This window comes from Palaemon carinicauda, chromosome 6, assembly GCF_036898095.1.
Source record: "Palaemon carinicauda isolate YSFRI2023 chromosome 6, ASM3689809v2, whole genome shotgun sequence".
NCBI classification, from domain to species: domain Eukaryota; kingdom Metazoa; phylum Arthropoda; class Malacostraca; order Decapoda; family Palaemonidae; genus Palaemon; species Palaemon carinicauda.
The window spans coordinates 96,195,128-96,212,664 of NC_090730.1; the positions used below are offsets into that span (position 1 = coordinate 96,195,128).

Sequence of the window (17,537 nt, forward strand, 5' to 3'; positions counted from 1 at the left end):
AGCGTTGCTGGAGCAAGTGAATATATTTAAAAGAATTTTGAGGTAAAGAAACAAAGTCCTGGATGGTGGGTTGTAAACATACAATGGAAGTGAACTCAATTTTCTCTGGCGCTGAAGTAAACAATCTCCATTCTAAAGATTAGGTCCACAGGCAAATTTTAGAATATCTTAACCCATACAGTAAAGCTCCCTATCATGCTGTTGCGCTATCGTCCTTATATTTGATCATTGTCCAGCACTCTCAATTGGAGTGTATCCTCGGCTAGGTGTAGTGCTTGAACATTGAGGTGGTATTGGTACTGGCAAATTCAATGTACTGTATATATAAAACTTTCTGGACTTGAAATCATGTGATAGTTGACGACCAATTTAGTTTTCCTACTAGGAAAGGATCCTAGATATCTGTTGTAGGCTCTTTCTTGAAGTTAATTTCCTACACTTGATTCATATTTTTCACATATTTTTTTATTTCTTAATAAAAAAGATTCTGTAATGTGCCATTTTAGTTTTCAATGCAAGTTATTATTGAGGTGATTTTATTTAACTGCAAAATTTGATTTCAGGTTGGAGAAGTTATGGAATGAAGAAATCAAGAATATGGGTAAAGATAATGCTTCATTTCACAGGGTGGTTCTACGTTTTATAAAAACTCGATTAATTATTGGGATACTTATTTTTATGGTTACACTTGGATTGGGCTTTATTGGACCAGTAAGTAATTTTTTTTATACATATTTTGTCAATTGTAAAGGCAAATTTTTAGTTATTTTCTTAGTCATAATTATTGTTTGCTGTTATTGCTGTAGTCTAGCATTGATCATGAATAATTTTTATATTGTAAAAGTATAAATTGCAGATTATAAATTTTTCATGTGACCATTAAAATTTATTTTGCTATGCTGTATAAAATTTCATATTATGGCATACAGTACTGTTGTTTAATTTTTATAAGAAATTTATGTTCTCACTTGTTGCTTACTTTTATTATTTTTGTGAAACTCCCCTGATGTTCATATTTCCTTTCTCTCGAAGCTTTAAATTTCGACACACCCAAAAGTAAGAATTTTTCATTTTTTTTTTCACAAACTGCTTCCCCTTTTGGCAAGTATGGGGTCGTATAGTCGTTAATGGCAACTATATAGGCAATGATCTGTCATAGTTCCCTTTGCCTTTTAGTTCACTATTTGTGTGTCATGTGATCAGTTGTCTGTAATTCGGCCTGTGATTCAAATTGGAGTTTTTCATTTGTAGTTTTGGGTTATTCAACTTTTTATTGAGGATGTCGTCTGGAATTGCTATGAATGTTGGTGAGAGTGGTTCAAATATGAATGAATGATTCACAAGGTGATTACATACAAGTTGTTATTATTATTATTGTTATTATTATTACTATTATTATTATTATTATTATTATTATTATTATTATTATTACTTGCTAAGCTACAACCTTAGTTGGAAAAGCAGGATGCTATAAGGTCAGGGGCCCCAACAGGGAAAATAGCCTAGTGAGGAAAGCAATCAAGAAAAATAAAAGGTTTTAAGAACAGTAACATCAAAATAAATATTTCCTATATAAACTATAAATAACTAACAAAAAAATAGGAAGAGAAACAAGATAGAATAGTGTTCCTATGTGTACCCTCCTGGCTTTATGATGTGCCATAGCAGGATTGGAGTTTTTTTTTTTATGAATGGAGGAAGGTTGTTTGTTCCGTAACCGAAATACAAACCACGCTATTTACATTGGGTTTACCTTTTAGCGCAGCTGAAATGACGAGCCAATAGTTTTAACGAGGGTTAATTACCCCCGCGCTAGTCAGCGGGGGGTAGGGGAAGGGTAGCTTGCTACCCCTCCCCCCCCCACACACCAGTGACTTGCTTCACTTCACTTTTGGCTCGGCGGTGATCAGACGTGTCTGTTCATCGTACTCGTGACAGCCTTTAATTTTTCTGCTTTTTCTTTCTACAGCGTGTGTGTTGGTTGGAAGTTGACCTTCATTATTATTATTTTACAATGCGTACATGCCCTGGTGTTGCCGGTCGTCCTTGTGGGACCTTTATGTCGGACGTAGCTACGGACCCTCACACCCTTTGCCCTCAGTGTCGCGGCCGACGGTGTGACCAGGAGAACATGTGCCGTGAGTGCAGGGAGTGGTCTGCCTTCCAGTGGGAGAGGTTTGGCCGCTGGCATAAGAAGAAGTCCAAGAGAGACCGTTCTCCTTCGGGGTTTGCCTTGAAGGAGGAAGGTTCTCGGGATTCTTCTTCCGCCGCCCAAACCTCCTCCGAAGCTCCCCCTCGTCCGGCTCCTAAGGAGAGTCGGCCGAGTGGTAGTGCAGGCCCTAGTTCTGTTTCCCGACCTTGGGTGGGGGGAGAGGGCATTGCCTCCCATAGCGAGGCGGTTCCCCCTCCTCCTCCGGGGGAGGTTGTTGATAATGCTTTAACTAATGATGATCTTTTGCAGATTTGGTCTTCCCTGGGGCTTAAGGGCTTGCCCTCCAGGGTCGCCTTTATTGACCTTGTCTCGTTGGGGGCCGCTGTTAAGCAGTCGCCGGCGGTAGCAGAGGTAGACCCTCTGTCTATCGTCGACGTCGTGGTGGCAGAGGCCTCCGACGTGGCTGGGCAATCCTCCGCAGGTGCTGTTGAGGATGATGGTGCTGAGGGCTCTCCTCCCCCTTCCGTACATCCTTCGAAGGGGGAAGTGAGTCCTTTGGTCTCTGCTGCTGCTCAGCTTCCTTCTAAGGGAAGTGCTTTGACTGAGACTCCCCTTCGAAGGACCGATGGTCCCGATGATCTTCCCCGAGGCCGCCTCCGCCGTAAGGCTCACCGTCCGCTACGTCGCAAGGGCCTCCCTTCCTCTTATAAGGGGGTTAAGAGGCGCCTTTTTGGATCTTCTTCCTCCGAAGGGGACTCTCCTCGTCGGCCTCAACCTACAGCTCCGTCTCCCTTGGACCTCTCTGCAGACCGTTCACCAACTCCTGCCAGATCTTCACCTTCTGGAGAACTCGTCACCCGACGGGCAACGGTCCCTTCGGGGCAAAGGGATTCTTCCCTTCCACGAGCAGTGCTAACGCACAGGCGCTCTCCTGCTCGTCAGCACTCCCCTGCTCGTCAGCGCTCTCCTGATCGTCAGCGCTCTCCTGCTCGTCGGCGCTCTCCTGATGTTCGCCCTCCTCGTCAGCGCTCTCCTGCTCGTCAGCTCTCTTCTGAGCATCAGCGCTCATTTGAGGATCATCGCCCTGCGGTCTCTGACCATCCTACAGTTCCTGCTGAGCTCCCTGCACGCCATCAGTCTTCTGAGCTCTTTCATCCTGTGGCTACGCAACATCGTTCACGTTCCCCAGCACGTGTGTCAAAAGCACATGTTCGCCAACGCGCCTGCGATCTTCCTGTTCCTGCTTGTGAACGCGCCGCGCCACTTGTCCCTTCACAGGATCTCTCGCGTCGACATCCTGCTCGCCAGCGATCACCTACGCGCCAGCGATCACCTGCTCACCAGCGCGCACAGGCGATTTTAGTATCGCCTATTCGCCAGCGTTCTCCCGTGCGTCAACGATCGCCTACGTGCCAGCGTTCACCTGCTCGCCAGCGTTCACCTGTTTGTCAGCGCGCACAGGCGATTTTGGTATCGCTTATTCACCAGCGTTCTACGCGTCAGCGATCACCTGTTTCTCGGCAATCTCCGGACCGCCCGCGTATGTTACAGCCTGAGCGCCTACGTTCTCCAACGCTTCGTCAGCCGGAGGTTCTGAAGGGACATGGTTCGCCAGCTACTAGCTCGCCATCGCGCGATCGCTCACCGGAGCATGCTGCTCGCTATCGCTCGCCAACGCGTCACCATGCCACAACGCGCCATTGCCCACCTGCGCGTCAACGCTCACCAGCTCACCACCGATCGCCTGTAGATCCACATCGCCAGCGGTCTTCCTCACCCATGCGGCAGCGCGTTTCCTCGCCATCGCGCCAACGCTTGCGTTTGCCGCCTCGGACACGCGCTCATTCACCTGCCCACCCTCGCGCCCGCTCGCCTGCGCGACCGCTCGCCCGCGCGCCCGCTCGACCGCTCGCCCGCGCGACCGCTCGCCCGCGCGACCGCTCGCCCGCGCGACCGCTCGCCCGCGCGACCGCGTGCCCGCGCGCCCGCGCGCCCGCGCGATCATCCACCTCTGCGCCCGCACGATCGCTCGCTCGCGCTCCCGCGCAACCATCGTTCGCGGCGAATTCCTCAGCCGATGGTAGCAGCAGGAACGCGTGTTCCTAGACAACGCTCGGGATCGCCTCCACCCAAACACAGGATGGTAGTGCAGGACAAGGATACTACTGAGGAGAGGTTAGTACATCATTCTTCCCCACCTTCTTTTCAGGCAGGTACTGTGGTGTCCACTCCAAAGGATCGCCCGATCCCTTTCCCTTTAGCGAGGATTTCGGATTCTGTGTCCTTGGAGCAACAGTCTTGGTTTGGTCCTCTGGCACGGGCGTTAGTGAGGGTTATGAAACCAGCACTCGCCGACCAGGGTAACAAACCAACGGCTGTCTCTCCTTCGCTGAAGAGAAAGAGAGGAGTGGACTTCGTGGTGACTTCCCCCAGGGCGAAGTTTGTTCTAAAGAGGTCGGTCGAAAAGGCCCCTTCTCCTGCTTGAGTGCTTTCTCCTTCTCCCGTGGACGAGGCCTTTCCGTCCTCAGGTGAGTCCAGCGGGGCGGTAGTCTTCCCCTCGACACCAAGGAGGGAGACTTCGCTTCATGGAGGAGAATCATCTCGTGAGGAAGGGGCCCCTCGAATCTCTTTGTTGGGATCCTGTATCCCTCCCAGGAGGGAATCCAAGGACTCCAAGACCGTCCCGAAATCTTCTTCAAGGATTCGCCAGGAACCCACGGCTACCCGGGGGAATGTCCACGTTTCACCCCAGGAAGAGATCCCTGGGGCAGGAGACTTAGCTGCCAGCCCGCAGGGAGGAGATCAGCAAGAATCCGAACATGCCTTCTGGCAGGTCCTAAGCCTGATAAGGCAACTTAACGGGCTTATGGATCCAGTCATCGCCCCCCGTGAAGGCAAAGACACGATCTTGGATGAAGTTTTTGACGTTCGGAAGGCCCCGAAGTCCAGTGCGGCTCTGCCCTGGTCTCGGGGTCTGAAGAGTGCCAGAGCTAGGGCCAACGCTCAGCTCGCGCTTCTTGCCTCCTCCAGTCGTTCCGCTGCCGGGAACAAGCTGTGCCCTCCTCCTCGTCTTCAGCAGAGGAGGTACTTCGAGATTCTGGGTGAGCCCAACCTCGCTCTTCCTCTCCATCACTCTGTGGAGGAGCTGGCGAAGGGAGTTCCCCTTGAGAAGCTCTCTGCCCGGCAGGTGTCGTTCTCGGCGGCAGAGGTCCTTAGCCACGAGAAGGTCGCTAAGTGTGCCATGCAGGCCACTTAGTGGCTGGACTTTTGGCTAGGATCTCTGGGCATCCTATTGCGATCGGAGGACTTGTCCAAGGAGACCAATAGGAAGGCCCTGGAGACCTTCTTGCTCTCGGGCACCCGCTCCATCAAGTTTTTGGCACACCAGGTTACCACCTTATGGGCCAACTCGGTGTTGAAGCGTCGCGATGCTGTGTCCGAGAGATTCCATCCGAAGGTCCCCGCCGTGGATGTGTGTAGGCTCCGACATGCTTCCCTTCTGGGGGAGAATCTGTTTGAGCCTCAAGACATGGAACGAACGGCTGAGAGGTGGAGGAAACCCAGCACGGACTCCCTCCTCCATCGGGCCCTTACAGCTCGGCCCTATAAACCTCCAGCTCCGCCGCAACAGCAGCAACAGTCTCGTAAGGCTCCAAAGCAGGCACCGGCAGTTAAGAAGGTGGTGTCTAAGCTCCAGCCCTTTTCAGCCAAGGTCAAGAGGGGCGGTAAGTCCTCCAGGGGAGGCAAGACTCCTAGGGGTGGCGGCCGCGGCCGCAAGCCCTAGGGGTGGCAGTCCCCCTGCGTGTCCACCTGTGGGGGGATGCCTTCAGCGTTGCGTCCGCAGGTGGCAGCAACACGGGGCCGATGCTGGACGGTCTCGGTGATCGGCCAAGGCTATCGCGTCCCGTTCACGACATCTCAACCTCCCCTGACAGCGAATCCAGTGTCGTTGAGCTCCTATGCCACGGGATCGGCAAAGGGGCTGGCCCTTCAGGCCGAAGTCGAGAACATGCTCGAGAAGGGTGCTCTCCAGGAGGTCGTCGATAGCTCCCCAGGCTTCTTCAGTCGACTCTTTCTTGTAGAGAAGGCTACTGGAGGCTGGAGACCTGTCATCGACCTATCAGCTCTGAACGGATTTGTCAAGCAAACCCGGTTCAGCATGGAGACAGCAGACACGGTCAGACTTGCGGTGAGACCACAAAACTTCATGTGCACACTGGATCTAAAGGACGCGTACTTCCAGATCCCAATCCATCCGTCTTCCAGAAAGTACCTGAGATTCTGCCTAGACGACAAGATCTACCAGTTCAAGGTGCTGTGTTTCGGTCTCTCCACAGCTCCTCAGGTGTTCACCAGAGTGTTCACCCTGATTTCAGCTTGGGCGCACAGGAACGGCATTCGTCTCCTTCGTTACCTGGACGATTGGCTGATCCTAGCAGACTCGGAGTCGACCCTTCTTCGGCACCGAGACAGGCTTCTGGATCTTTGCCAGGATCTAGGGATCGTGGTAAACCTCGAGAAGTCCTCTCTGCAGCCGTCCCAACGACTGGTTTATCTAGGCATGCTAATAGACTCCAATCTCCACAAAGCCTTTTCATCGGACGACCGGATAGCAAGGCTGAGGAGGGTGGCGGAACCCTTCCTCAGGCGAGAAGAACTTCCCGCCCAATCGTGGTTGCGTCTCTTAGGTCACCTATCCTCCCTGGCTCGTCTGGCTCCAAACGGCCGCCTCAGGATGAGATCCCTTCAATGGCGGCTCAAGTCCCGGTGGAATCAAGGATCCGATTCCCCGGACATTCTGATCCCAATAGGGTCTCTGGAACAGGCGGACTTGTGGTGGTGGCTGGTCGGCGAGAACCTGAGGAAGGGAGTGAGTCTTCTCGTCCTCCCCCTGGAATTGACTCTGTTTTCGGACGCGTCAAAAGAAGGGTGGGGGGCGCACGTTCTGAACCAGAGGGCCTCAGGCCTTTGGTCAGAATCAGAAAAGTGCCTACACATCAACCTGCTGGAATTGAAGGCCGTCTTTCTGGCTCTTCAACAGTAACAACGGTCCCTGGCGGGTCACTCCGTGGTGGTGATGAGCGACAACACCACGGTAGTGGCTTATATCAACAAGAAGGGAGGCACTTTTTCGCAGCAGCTATCCCATCTTGCAGTAGAGACTCTGAGGTGGACCGAAACCCACTCGATAACACTATCAGCTCGCTTCATTCCTGGCAAGAGGAATGTGCTCGCCGACAGTCTGAGCAGGGCCTCGCAGATAGTGAGTACCGAGTGGTCTTTGGATCCTCAGATAGCCAACAAAGTCCTGACTTTGTGGGGTTCCCCGACTGTGGACTTGTTCGCGACAGCTTTGAACTTCAAGCTGCCCCTGTACTGCTCCCCAGTCCCGGACCCCAAGGCACTCTGGCAAGATGCTTTCCAGCAACGGTGGGACAACATCGATGTGTACGCCTTCCCACCGTTCTGTCTGATGAGAGGGGTGCTCAACAGGACCAGACTGTCGGTCAACTGTTCAATGACTCTAGTAGCTCCGCTATGGCATCACGCGGAATGGTTCCCGGATCTTCTGCAGCTCCTGACGGAGCTCCCGAGAGAACTTCCTCCACGACACGGGCTTCTCAGACAACCCCACTCCGGCGTCCCTCACAGGGCCGTAGCCTCGCTTCGGCTTCACGCCTGGAGACTATCCAGCGTCTCCTCGCGGAGAGAGGCTTTTCGCAACAGGTTGCGGAGAGAATGTCTCGCCACCTGCGAAGGTCCTCTGAGGGAGTCTATCAAGCAAAGTGGAGAGTCTTTTGTGGTTGGTGTCGTGGAAGGGGTATCTCTCCACTCGATGCTACTATCCCAGCAATAGCGGACTTCCTTGTTTATCTGCGGGAAGAAATGCGCCTTTCTGTCTCGGCAGTGGAAGGCTATCGCTCAGCCTTAAGCTTGGCCTTCAGACTGAACGGCGTGGATATTTCTTTGTTGCTAGAGCTCTCTTTACTCATACGTAGCTATGAGCTTACCTGCCCCCAGTCGGAAGTGAGACCTCCTCCTTGGAACGTGGTTCGAGTCCTTAGGTCTCTTAAGTGACCTCCCTTCGAGCCATTACGCCAGGCCTCCGATCGCCACCTGTCTTGGAAGACGGCTTTCCTACTCGCTTTGGCTTCGGCCAAGCGGGTTAGTGAACTTCATGGTCTCTCGTACGACATCGCCCATTCAAGGGGATGGGGGGAGGTAACGTTCAGGTTCGTCCCTGAGTTTGTTGCCAAGACTCAGAATCCTGGAGTGCCGGATCCTCGCTTCGACTCTTTCAGGATTGCGAGTCTCCGCTCTGTAACAAGCGACCCAGACCAGCTGCTACTATGTCCAGTGAGATGTCTGAGGCACTACCTAAAGAGAACGGCTGCAGTCCGTCCTCAAGTGCGAGCTTTGTTTGTGAGCACAGGCAGGACCAAGAGGAGGGTCACCAGGAACACCATCTCAGCTTGGATTCGAAGGGTTATCCACCATGCCTTGAATCCTGACCCTCCTCCGTCACGTCGCCCTCGGGCCCACGATGTCAGGGGTATTGCTACATCCCTGGCCTTCAAGAGAAACTTCTCTGTGACGCAGGTACTTCAAGCTGGGGTCTGGAAGCGTCAAACGACCTTCACAGCCCACTACCTGCAAGACGTGACCCACAGGAGCCTCGATACGTGTTCTATCGGCCCTGTGGTGGCTGCACAACAGCTGGTCTAACCTCAGGCTCCTTATTGGACAAGTAGCAGTAGGTTGAGGGCGTTGTTACCCGGTCTTAGTCTGCGTGAATGAAAGAGTATGTCTGACCCTTACTTCTTTCTTCATTCTCCCCTCTCTTGGGGAAGCAGCATCCTGGTCCTCGCATAGCTGACCTCGACCCCTGCAGGTAACCCATGCTTCTTTGTGCTCCTAGTATTAAGCTTAATACTGTTGCATCTCCCATACCCTGACGAGGTGGTATTGGGAACGTCCTATCCTAGAATTCCTATCTGAAGGTCTCAAGGTCAACTTCATAGGACGAGTCACACTCTCCTCCACACACTGCTTATGTAGGCCAATCGTTCCTAGCGATGCTAGGAACTTGTGAGGTACAGGGACTCCCTTTCTCTAGTGCTGCTCACTGAGGGATCGAGCCCCCAGGCAAACCGAAGTCAGTAAGGCAGGGGACTTTCCACCCTTCCTAAGGGGGTAAGTCACCCAATGTAAATAGCGTGGTTTGTATTTCGGTTACAGAACAAATGACAAATTCGAAGATAATTTGTATTTTTCCTAACCATACAAACCTTAGCTATTTACACATATGTGCCCGCCATCCCTGACCCCCAAGTCAAGTCCTACCTCTAAGTGAAGTGAAGCAAGTCACCTGTGTGTGTGGGGGGGGGAGGGGTAGCAAGCTACCCTTCCCCTACCCCCCGCTAACTAGCGGGGGGGTAATTAACCCTTGTTAAAACTATTGGCTCGTCATTTCAGCTGCGCTAAAAGGTAAACCCAATGTAAGTAGCTAAGGTTTGTATGGTTAGGAAAAATACAAATTATCTTCGATTTTGTCATTTTTCTTAAAATTCCTTATTTTGAAATTTGTTAATGCCAATAAAGCAAATAAACATCTTATAAGCACATTACTGTTTTGCTGTTTGTTTTTAATTCAGGATAAAATCCAGAGAAAAATGAGAATTATCAAGTTTTATTGCACCATTCAGTAAGGGTTCTGATGGTGCATAGCACTGACGTTGTTATACCCTCTTATAGAGCGAATTCTGAAGATCACTTCAGAATATTCTCTTTTCGTTACCCTCACTATTTTCCACAACCCACAATTCTCCAACAAAGAAGCTCTTTAATTAGAGTGATGTATTTATAAGCTATAATGACCCTCCATTTCTAATTAGAGCGCAATTTACAAATACCAGGATGAACATTAATCAACTACTTCTTTATACTCTACCTGGCATCATGAAGGAAATAACATTCTCCTATCTTTTCTATTTATCAAAGAAATATAATTGTACTCTGAGTCACCACAAACATCATGTTAAAAGGAAAGGACTGCACTCTGCTATGTATATTGATACCTCTAAATCTTCATTAATGCTGGTTGTGCTTCAGTATCCTCAGACAAAACAAGTTGGATCTCATTACCTACCGAAGCATCAGTGTTTACTTGTGAACTATTTGTCATTTTGTTACCAATTTATATTGTTAATACAATTGAAGATAGAGTGAATATTAAATTTATCAATTACGTTTGATTCGAAAAGTACCGTACAAGCCCTCAAAGATTACACATATAAGAACCAACTAGTATTACAAGTAAGGAGCTCCTTAATAAGATGTATTCTTAAGGACCACTAATTTTCGAGATAGAAGACAGAGCTGGTAGTCTGGATCTTCACGTCCCTTCAAATCACTGAAGCAAGCATTCCTGATTACAGTACACAATTTTTACTTATAATAATGGTGTGAATATTGTATGGTTTCTGTAGAATAAAAAGAGAATTTTCAATATATCTTTAAACTTTGAAAATCTTATGGTTTAATCATGTTTTGATTGGTAGTGGGCCACTAGCTCACTTTTGGCTATTTCATTACATGCATCAAGGTAAGTACGAGAACATGTACTACTGATATAAATCCCTTGCCTAGAGAGGCATAAACTTTACTGTTATTAGTAAACAAAAAGTAAAACTTGTTTTGCATTTATAGAGAATTTACCAAGCCGAGAAACGAAAGGAGGTGAATATGGAAGAGCTAGTCTCTGATGGGGTATTTAGTATTTAATGAAACTTATTTTGAGTAGGGTATGTATCTTAGTAAGTGACTGGAGATAATTTCCGATACTTATTGTTTTATTGTCTTCTGTAGGTGTTTTGAGACTACTTATCCTTCCAGTTTCCGTAATTCTATACAGGTATTCGTCGACTTACGACTGCGCGATTTACAACCACGTTTTCACTGTGATGACGTCACAAGTCTGTCGGAAATAGTACACTCATAGAGCAAATATTTCCTTAAAAATAATTTATTTTCTTTTATAAAATGTAACTAATTTTGTAAGTTAGTATTTTCTTTTACTGATGATATAGAGTATCTATTTCAAATAGAAAATACATTAAGAAAAGTTTTATTATCTGTCGAGTTCATATAAAATGTATGGTGACTTCATATATCTGTCCGAAAGCGACCGGCTAAAACGAGTGATTTCCTTTCAATATGTACCGATTAACTTTAGTAGTACCATTATAGAAATATCGAGTATCGATGCAAAGTATTTCATGGGTCTGTGTCGGTTATGTGTACTGTACTACTTAGCATAAATTTAACTATATGAGTAGGACAGAATATCATATTTTACACGTTTAATTTCCTTTGTTTCATCTTTGATAGTACTGTAGATTAATATTTATAAGTAGGTAGTAGGTTGGCCAGGGTACCAGCCACCCATGGTGTCCTTTGACTGACCATCCAGTAATACATTGGATTTTACTCTCTGGTTACGGCTAATTTTTCCTTTGCCTACGCATACACCAAATAGTCTGGCCTGTTCTTTCCACTTTCTCCTCTGTCCTCATACACCGGACAACACTGAGATTACCAAATAATTCTTCTTCGCTCAAGGGGTTATCTACTGCAATGTAATTGTTTAGTGGCTACTTTCTTCTTGATAAGGGTTGAAGAGAGTACTTTAGCTGGAGCAAGCGGCCCTTGTAGGAGAAGGAAACTCCAAAATCAAACCTTTGCTCTCTAGTCTTGGGTAGTGCCATAGCCTCTATACCATGGTCTTTCTCTGTCTTGGGGTAGAGTACTCTTGCTTGAGGGTATACTCGAGCACACTATTTTTATAGTTTATATATGATAGATTTTTTGGGCTCAAGCCATGTCGTCCTGATGGAAGTTCCTTAAAGGCAGCTTCCTAGGGTATATTACAACTACGGCGATATTCCCAGAGAATTTACCTTAAGGTACCCAGAATTCTAACTCCTGGAGCGAGTATCCCTAAAAAAGACCTTAGGGATATCGTAAATATCAGCGGACGTATTCTTGACACGCCTCATAGCAATCTATACCCCGAATAGAGTTAACACTTCGTAGGGGTCAAATGGCAAGAAAACGAAAACGATAAGAAAGGGGGGAGCCGTTCGTAAGGCATCTCTCCTCCCCGTTTCGTAAGCGTGCCCTGCGCCGCTCGCGGCACCATCTGTTTTCCTTTTTGCGTACCTATACGACTCGGTGTTTTTCCCTGTGTTACTACCAAAATCTTGGATTTACTCTCTTATTATGCTTTCTCCAACTTCTTCTGCCTCGGATAAGTTGAGTACTATTTCTTTTATGTATAAATGTAGGCTCTTGTTTAAAATTAAAGTAATTAAAAGAGTTATCTTTGATACAAGAGCTGTTGCTCGCTAGAATAGGATTTATTTGTTAGCAAGAGCGACGTTCCCAGCCCCTTGCGCTTTAATAATTAGCTGCTTAGCTTATTTAGGAATTCTGTTATGATGCGATAGTAGTGTGCCTGGCGAAAGATTTGCCTAGGCTGACCAACACTAGTCTTCGTAGCCTAGTTGTTGGCCCTTGTACTTCCTGCATGATAATTAGTCTTCCAAGTGTGATTTTATATTGCTTAAAGCGTTAGGCAACGTTATACATATAAGCTCTTTTTCGAGTATTTTCCAAGATAGTATTGGAGTGAGTTTCGGTGATTTAGGTAATCGATTCTCTTAGTGCCTAGGCTAGGTTGTCTTAGGTCATTATAATATTATCTGTTTCCCCGTTTGCTCCCTTCTCTTCGGGGAAGGGGCAAACCCTTTCCCTCTGTTTAAGCCTTAGGCTTAACTCTAGTGGTTTGTTTGAATTAATTTTCAAATATAACTATGCTGGAGTAGTACTGTACCTTCCTGCTCCAACTGAATTGGTTCAGAGGGGGACAGTACAGCAGTGTATTAGTCTGAGTCCGTGTTGGTCTAGCGTGGGGCAGAGTCTCCCTTGCTGCCTGACATGGGCATAGGAGGTTTATCCTCCTTGGATCACCTTGTAGGGTTCCTGTAGTTGATCCCTTCGTTCGGTGACCCCTCAGACTTGTCCTCTTTGCCGTTCCGGGTTCGGGATATGTTCCCTTTCCGGAATAGCAATTCCTTCCTTGCCTTGGTTTTAGGGAGGCAGCCAGTAGTGCCGGCCTCCCTCCCGGGATTTCTCTGGCTGAGATGAGCTTTCTTAGTTGGGAATGATCCTTAACCAAGGCAAGGTTGGACAGGACCCTCTGTCCTTCCCTTCTTTTTTTCCGTTTCCTTTGTGTCAGTCGTCCGCATCCGTACCTAGCCTAGGTTAGGATGGGGAACTGACGTGGTCCCCTGTCGGCCGGCAGAGTGTGCCGACCGGCAGAGTGTGCCGACCGGCAGAGACCCTTTCTTTGAGTGCTGCCCGGTCCTTTCTTGGTCCCTCAACCGCTGCCGTCTGTAGATTCAGTAAGCAGTGGTTAGGAAGCCTGACTTAGTGTCTCCCCTTCCTCTCGGCACTCTTTCGGGTGCCGGGCGCAGAGGTTCATAGCCTCTTAGCCCGGCACTCATTCTGTTGTCTTCTTATGTGTTGTCTTTGCCGTCTGCCGGCCTAGGGGCCGGCCGTCGGTGGGGGGTGTTCTCTAGTTCTCTTGCTGTCGGTCGGCGGTGGTTATATGCCTTTGCCGGCCGGTCTCTTGCTCATCTGCCGGCCACTATGAGTGGCGGCCGGCAGCCGAGCGCTACCTGGTGTGGATGCCAGCCGGCAGGGTTTGCTTACCGCTGCCGGCCGGCCTGCTACATTGCTCGGTTAGCCGGCCACTAAGAATGATGGCCGGCAACACGGTGCTACCCGGGTGGCTACGGACCGGCAACCACTGCCGGCCGGTTCAGGCATGGGAACTGGAGTTCTCCCCAATAGGGGTGATCTGAAGTTGTATACTTGAGACCTACCTTTGGAAAAAAAGGGGGGGGGGGGTACTGACCGGCAAGAGCCGGCCGGCACACCACCCTCATGTACTGTATCAGTTCTTTCTTGGGTGGTGTATTCTACCAAGGGAGACCATGATATAGTAGGTTACAACACTGTTTTTCTAACTTACTTGTGTTGCTTTGTGCAATCACTTGGTGTCGCCTTACAAGGATAAAAAGAAAATTCTTTTCATCTCTGGCCAGAATGGTAAAATCTTACCTTAGGTGTGAGCTACACCTAATTTCCCTCGGGAAATATGATCTCTGGTTATTCTAGTAAAGACTAACCGTGATTTTATGGCTGGTGGGCTTCTACAGGTGATTGTGTGGGTTTCACAAGTAGGTGTCTTTCCCTTATTCTTTGTGAATGCTCATATTTACATGTGAATTGAAATTCACTTGATATTCATGGAAATTTTCTTCTTTTACAGGAGGAGCATCCGAAATGTGATAGTGTCTTCTGCAATGTCCGCAGCAAGAACTTTTGCGGACATGTCTCGTGTAGGAGGCAAGCGTCTTGCGCAGCCTCCAATGATGATCATCGCTACTGGGATCCGCAGGTATGTGCAGTATGTACTAACCTGCTATCAGAGGCTTTTGAATCCCCTAGGTCGGCGGAGTCAAGGGATGCAGCGAGGGAGAAGCTCCGTTTATGGGTAAGGGGTTTCCAGAAGAACACCACTGGACCTTATCTTCCTAATGAGAAGATGAGGGCATACCTTTTTCCCAATGCTTCTTCTGACGCTGTTGTTCCCCAGCCTCGGCCGGAGATCCCTCTCGTCCAGATCCCAGTGGAGGAGGATGTTGCAGATGCCATGCAGGACATCCAGCTGGATGACAAGATGTCTGACTTGTCCGACCGTGCGGAACAGGACCTCCTCGCAGAGGGTGAGGAGGAGGATCAAGATCCGATTGCCGTGGAGGAAGAGGTTCCCGTACCTTCAGACGTTCCGGTTCAGGCCCCTGAACCTATCCCCTCTACTTCGTCCGCTCTTCCAGCAGAGCTGGGACAGGCTCTCTCTTCCATCGTTGGTATGATACAACAGATGCTGAGGGAGAATAGTCAGAAGGCCGCTGCAATGGAGCTCCAGATGCAGAAGATCACAGCATCACGTGGACCTCCAAAGAAGCTCAATGTGAAGGACCTTCCTCTGTGCTCGGATGCCAACCCGTGGAGATATGCCGAGCACATGCCGATGACGGTCGGGAAGATCGTCATGTCGGAGAAACTGGGCTCAGTTCCCCTTGAGGAGGTGGAATTCTGGCCCAGCAGAGGGGCCTACCCGGACTGTTATGTCCGTCTGAAGAAGGAGCCGGCCTCGAAGGAGGAGACGGAACCGAAGGAGGTGATCATCCTGGATCACTCCAAGGCTCAAGCTGCCTTAACATCTGCATTGAAGGAGAGGGGGTTCTCAAACTCTAAAGTTGCTGCTTTGAGTAAGAAGCACCCCTCCTTCGTATCCTCCCCGGCTAGGGCCTTCCCCTTTATGCAGAAAGGGTTCGCAGCCGTTTTGAAGGCGGTTGAAGCTGGCAAACCATGTCCATCTCTGGAGGAATGCAATCCACTGTCGTTGGCCTTGCCGTTGGATAACAAGGACTGGAAGGAGGTACACCTCACCTTCTCGGTTGGGAAGTTGGACGCCGATATTGCAGGTCAGCAGTTCGGCGAAAACCTTCCCAAGTTGTCGGAATTCCTCCTACGGAGGGAATTGGACACAAAGGAGCGTCTGGCAGCCTCGATGTCTCTCCAGACTAACATGGAGACAATGGCTAGCGACCCCAAGATGCCTGAGATGTTCATGGTAATGGCCAAGATCCATCTGGCCACGGTGACTAAGGACCTCTATTGCTTTGTCAAAGCGAGGAGGGCCTGTAGGGAGTTTGTTTTCGCCTCGGCCACAGTGAGGCATGAACCCAAGAGACTCATCTCATCTAGCATCTGGGGTAAGGATCTCTTTCCCAATGAAGTGGTCAAGGAGGTGGTGGACAAGGCAGCCACTGAGAACCTTAATCTTCTCCTTAAGTGGGGCCTGTCCCTTAAGAGGAAGTCTTCCCCTGATGAGGGCCCTCAGCCGAAAGGAAAGGCGAAGAAATCGAGGTTTTCTTCCCGTCCAGCCAAGCCTTTCAGACCACAACGACAGCAGCAGCAGCAGCCAGCTTTGCCTCCGGTACCACAACTGGTAGCCCAGACCCCGACCACCTTCCAATGGGTACCTCAAGCCGTGTCATCAGCATCCCCGGCATTCAATCCAGTGTTCGAAGGGCAATCGACCACGTTTCGAGCAAAGCCCAGAGGTGCAGCCAGAGGTTCGGCGAGACGCCCCTCTAGGGGAAGAGGATTCAGAGGTGGTCGCGGCCAGGGAGGCAAGACTGCAGGGCAGTCAAAGTGAAGTGTCGCCGGTAGGTGGGAGACTACAGTATTTCCGGGATCGCTGGACCTTCGATCCCTGGGCCCACAGCCTGCTCAAAAATGGACTGGGTTGGAGTTGGTACAGTACTCCGCCCCTGTGCCCTCAATTTTTCCAACACTCCACCCCCGTTTTGGAGGAGTACATTCAAGAACTGTTGGAGAAAAAGGTGATCCGGAGGGTAAAGTCCATCAGGTTCCAAGGGAGGCTGTTTTGTGTTCCCAAGAAAGACTCGGGGAAACTCAGAGTCATTCTGGACTTGTCACCACTCAACAAGTTCATAATGAACCACAAGTTCAAGATGTTAACGTTACAACACATAAGGGCCTTACTGCCCAAGAGGGCATATACCGTCTCCATCGATTTGTCAGGCGCATATTGGCACGTTCCAATAAGTCGCCGTCTCTCCCCCTACCTAGGATTCAAGCTACAACAAAAACTTTATGCTTTCAGAGCGATGCCTTTCGGGCTAAACATAGCTCCAAGGATCTTTACGAAGCTTGCGAGTGCAGCGCTCAAACAGTTACGCCTAAAAGGGTTCCAGGTAGTAGCCTACCTGGACGATTGGTTGGTGTGGGCAGCATCCAGAGCGGAATGCTTGCAGGCTTCCCTACAGGTGATTCAGTTCCTGGAATATCTAGGTTTCATGATCAACAGAAAGAAGTCCCGTCTTTCTCCAGCTCAGAGGTTCCAGTGGTTGGGAATTCACTGGGATCTAGTGTCACACCGTTTTTCCATTCCAATGTCGAAAAGGAAGGAAATAGCGGGGTCTGTCAAGAGACTTCTAGGTTCCGAGAGGATATCAAGACGCGAACAAGAGAGGGTTTTGGGCTCTCTTCAGTTCGCATCAGTAACAGACCCAGTGCTAAGAGCACAGCTAAAAGATGCAGCGGGAGTTTGGAGAACCTTTGCATCAAAAGAGCGAAGGGACTTGAAGAGACCGGTCCCACTTCGGCTACGTTCTCTTCTCAGACCGTGGTCTCAAGCCAGTCGTCTAAAGAGGTCAGTACC

The 17,537-nt window shown here is 49.4% G+C and overlaps 1 protein-coding gene across 3 annotated transcripts in view; it reads left to right on the top strand.

Moving 5' to 3' along the window:
* The window catches only part of LOC137642147 (ATP-binding cassette sub-family C member 5-like), a 399,142-nt gene that overhangs the window by 324,426 nt on the left and 57,179 nt on the right, over positions 1 to 17,537 (top strand). For all 3 annotated transcript variants that reach the window (XM_068374687.1, XM_068374685.1, XM_068374686.1), the window contains exon 6: positions 564 to 711. In XM_068374687.1, the coding sequence (XP_068230788.1) occupies positions 564 to 711 (148 nt within the window). The remainder of the gene's footprint in view (positions 1 to 563; positions 712 to 17,537) is intronic.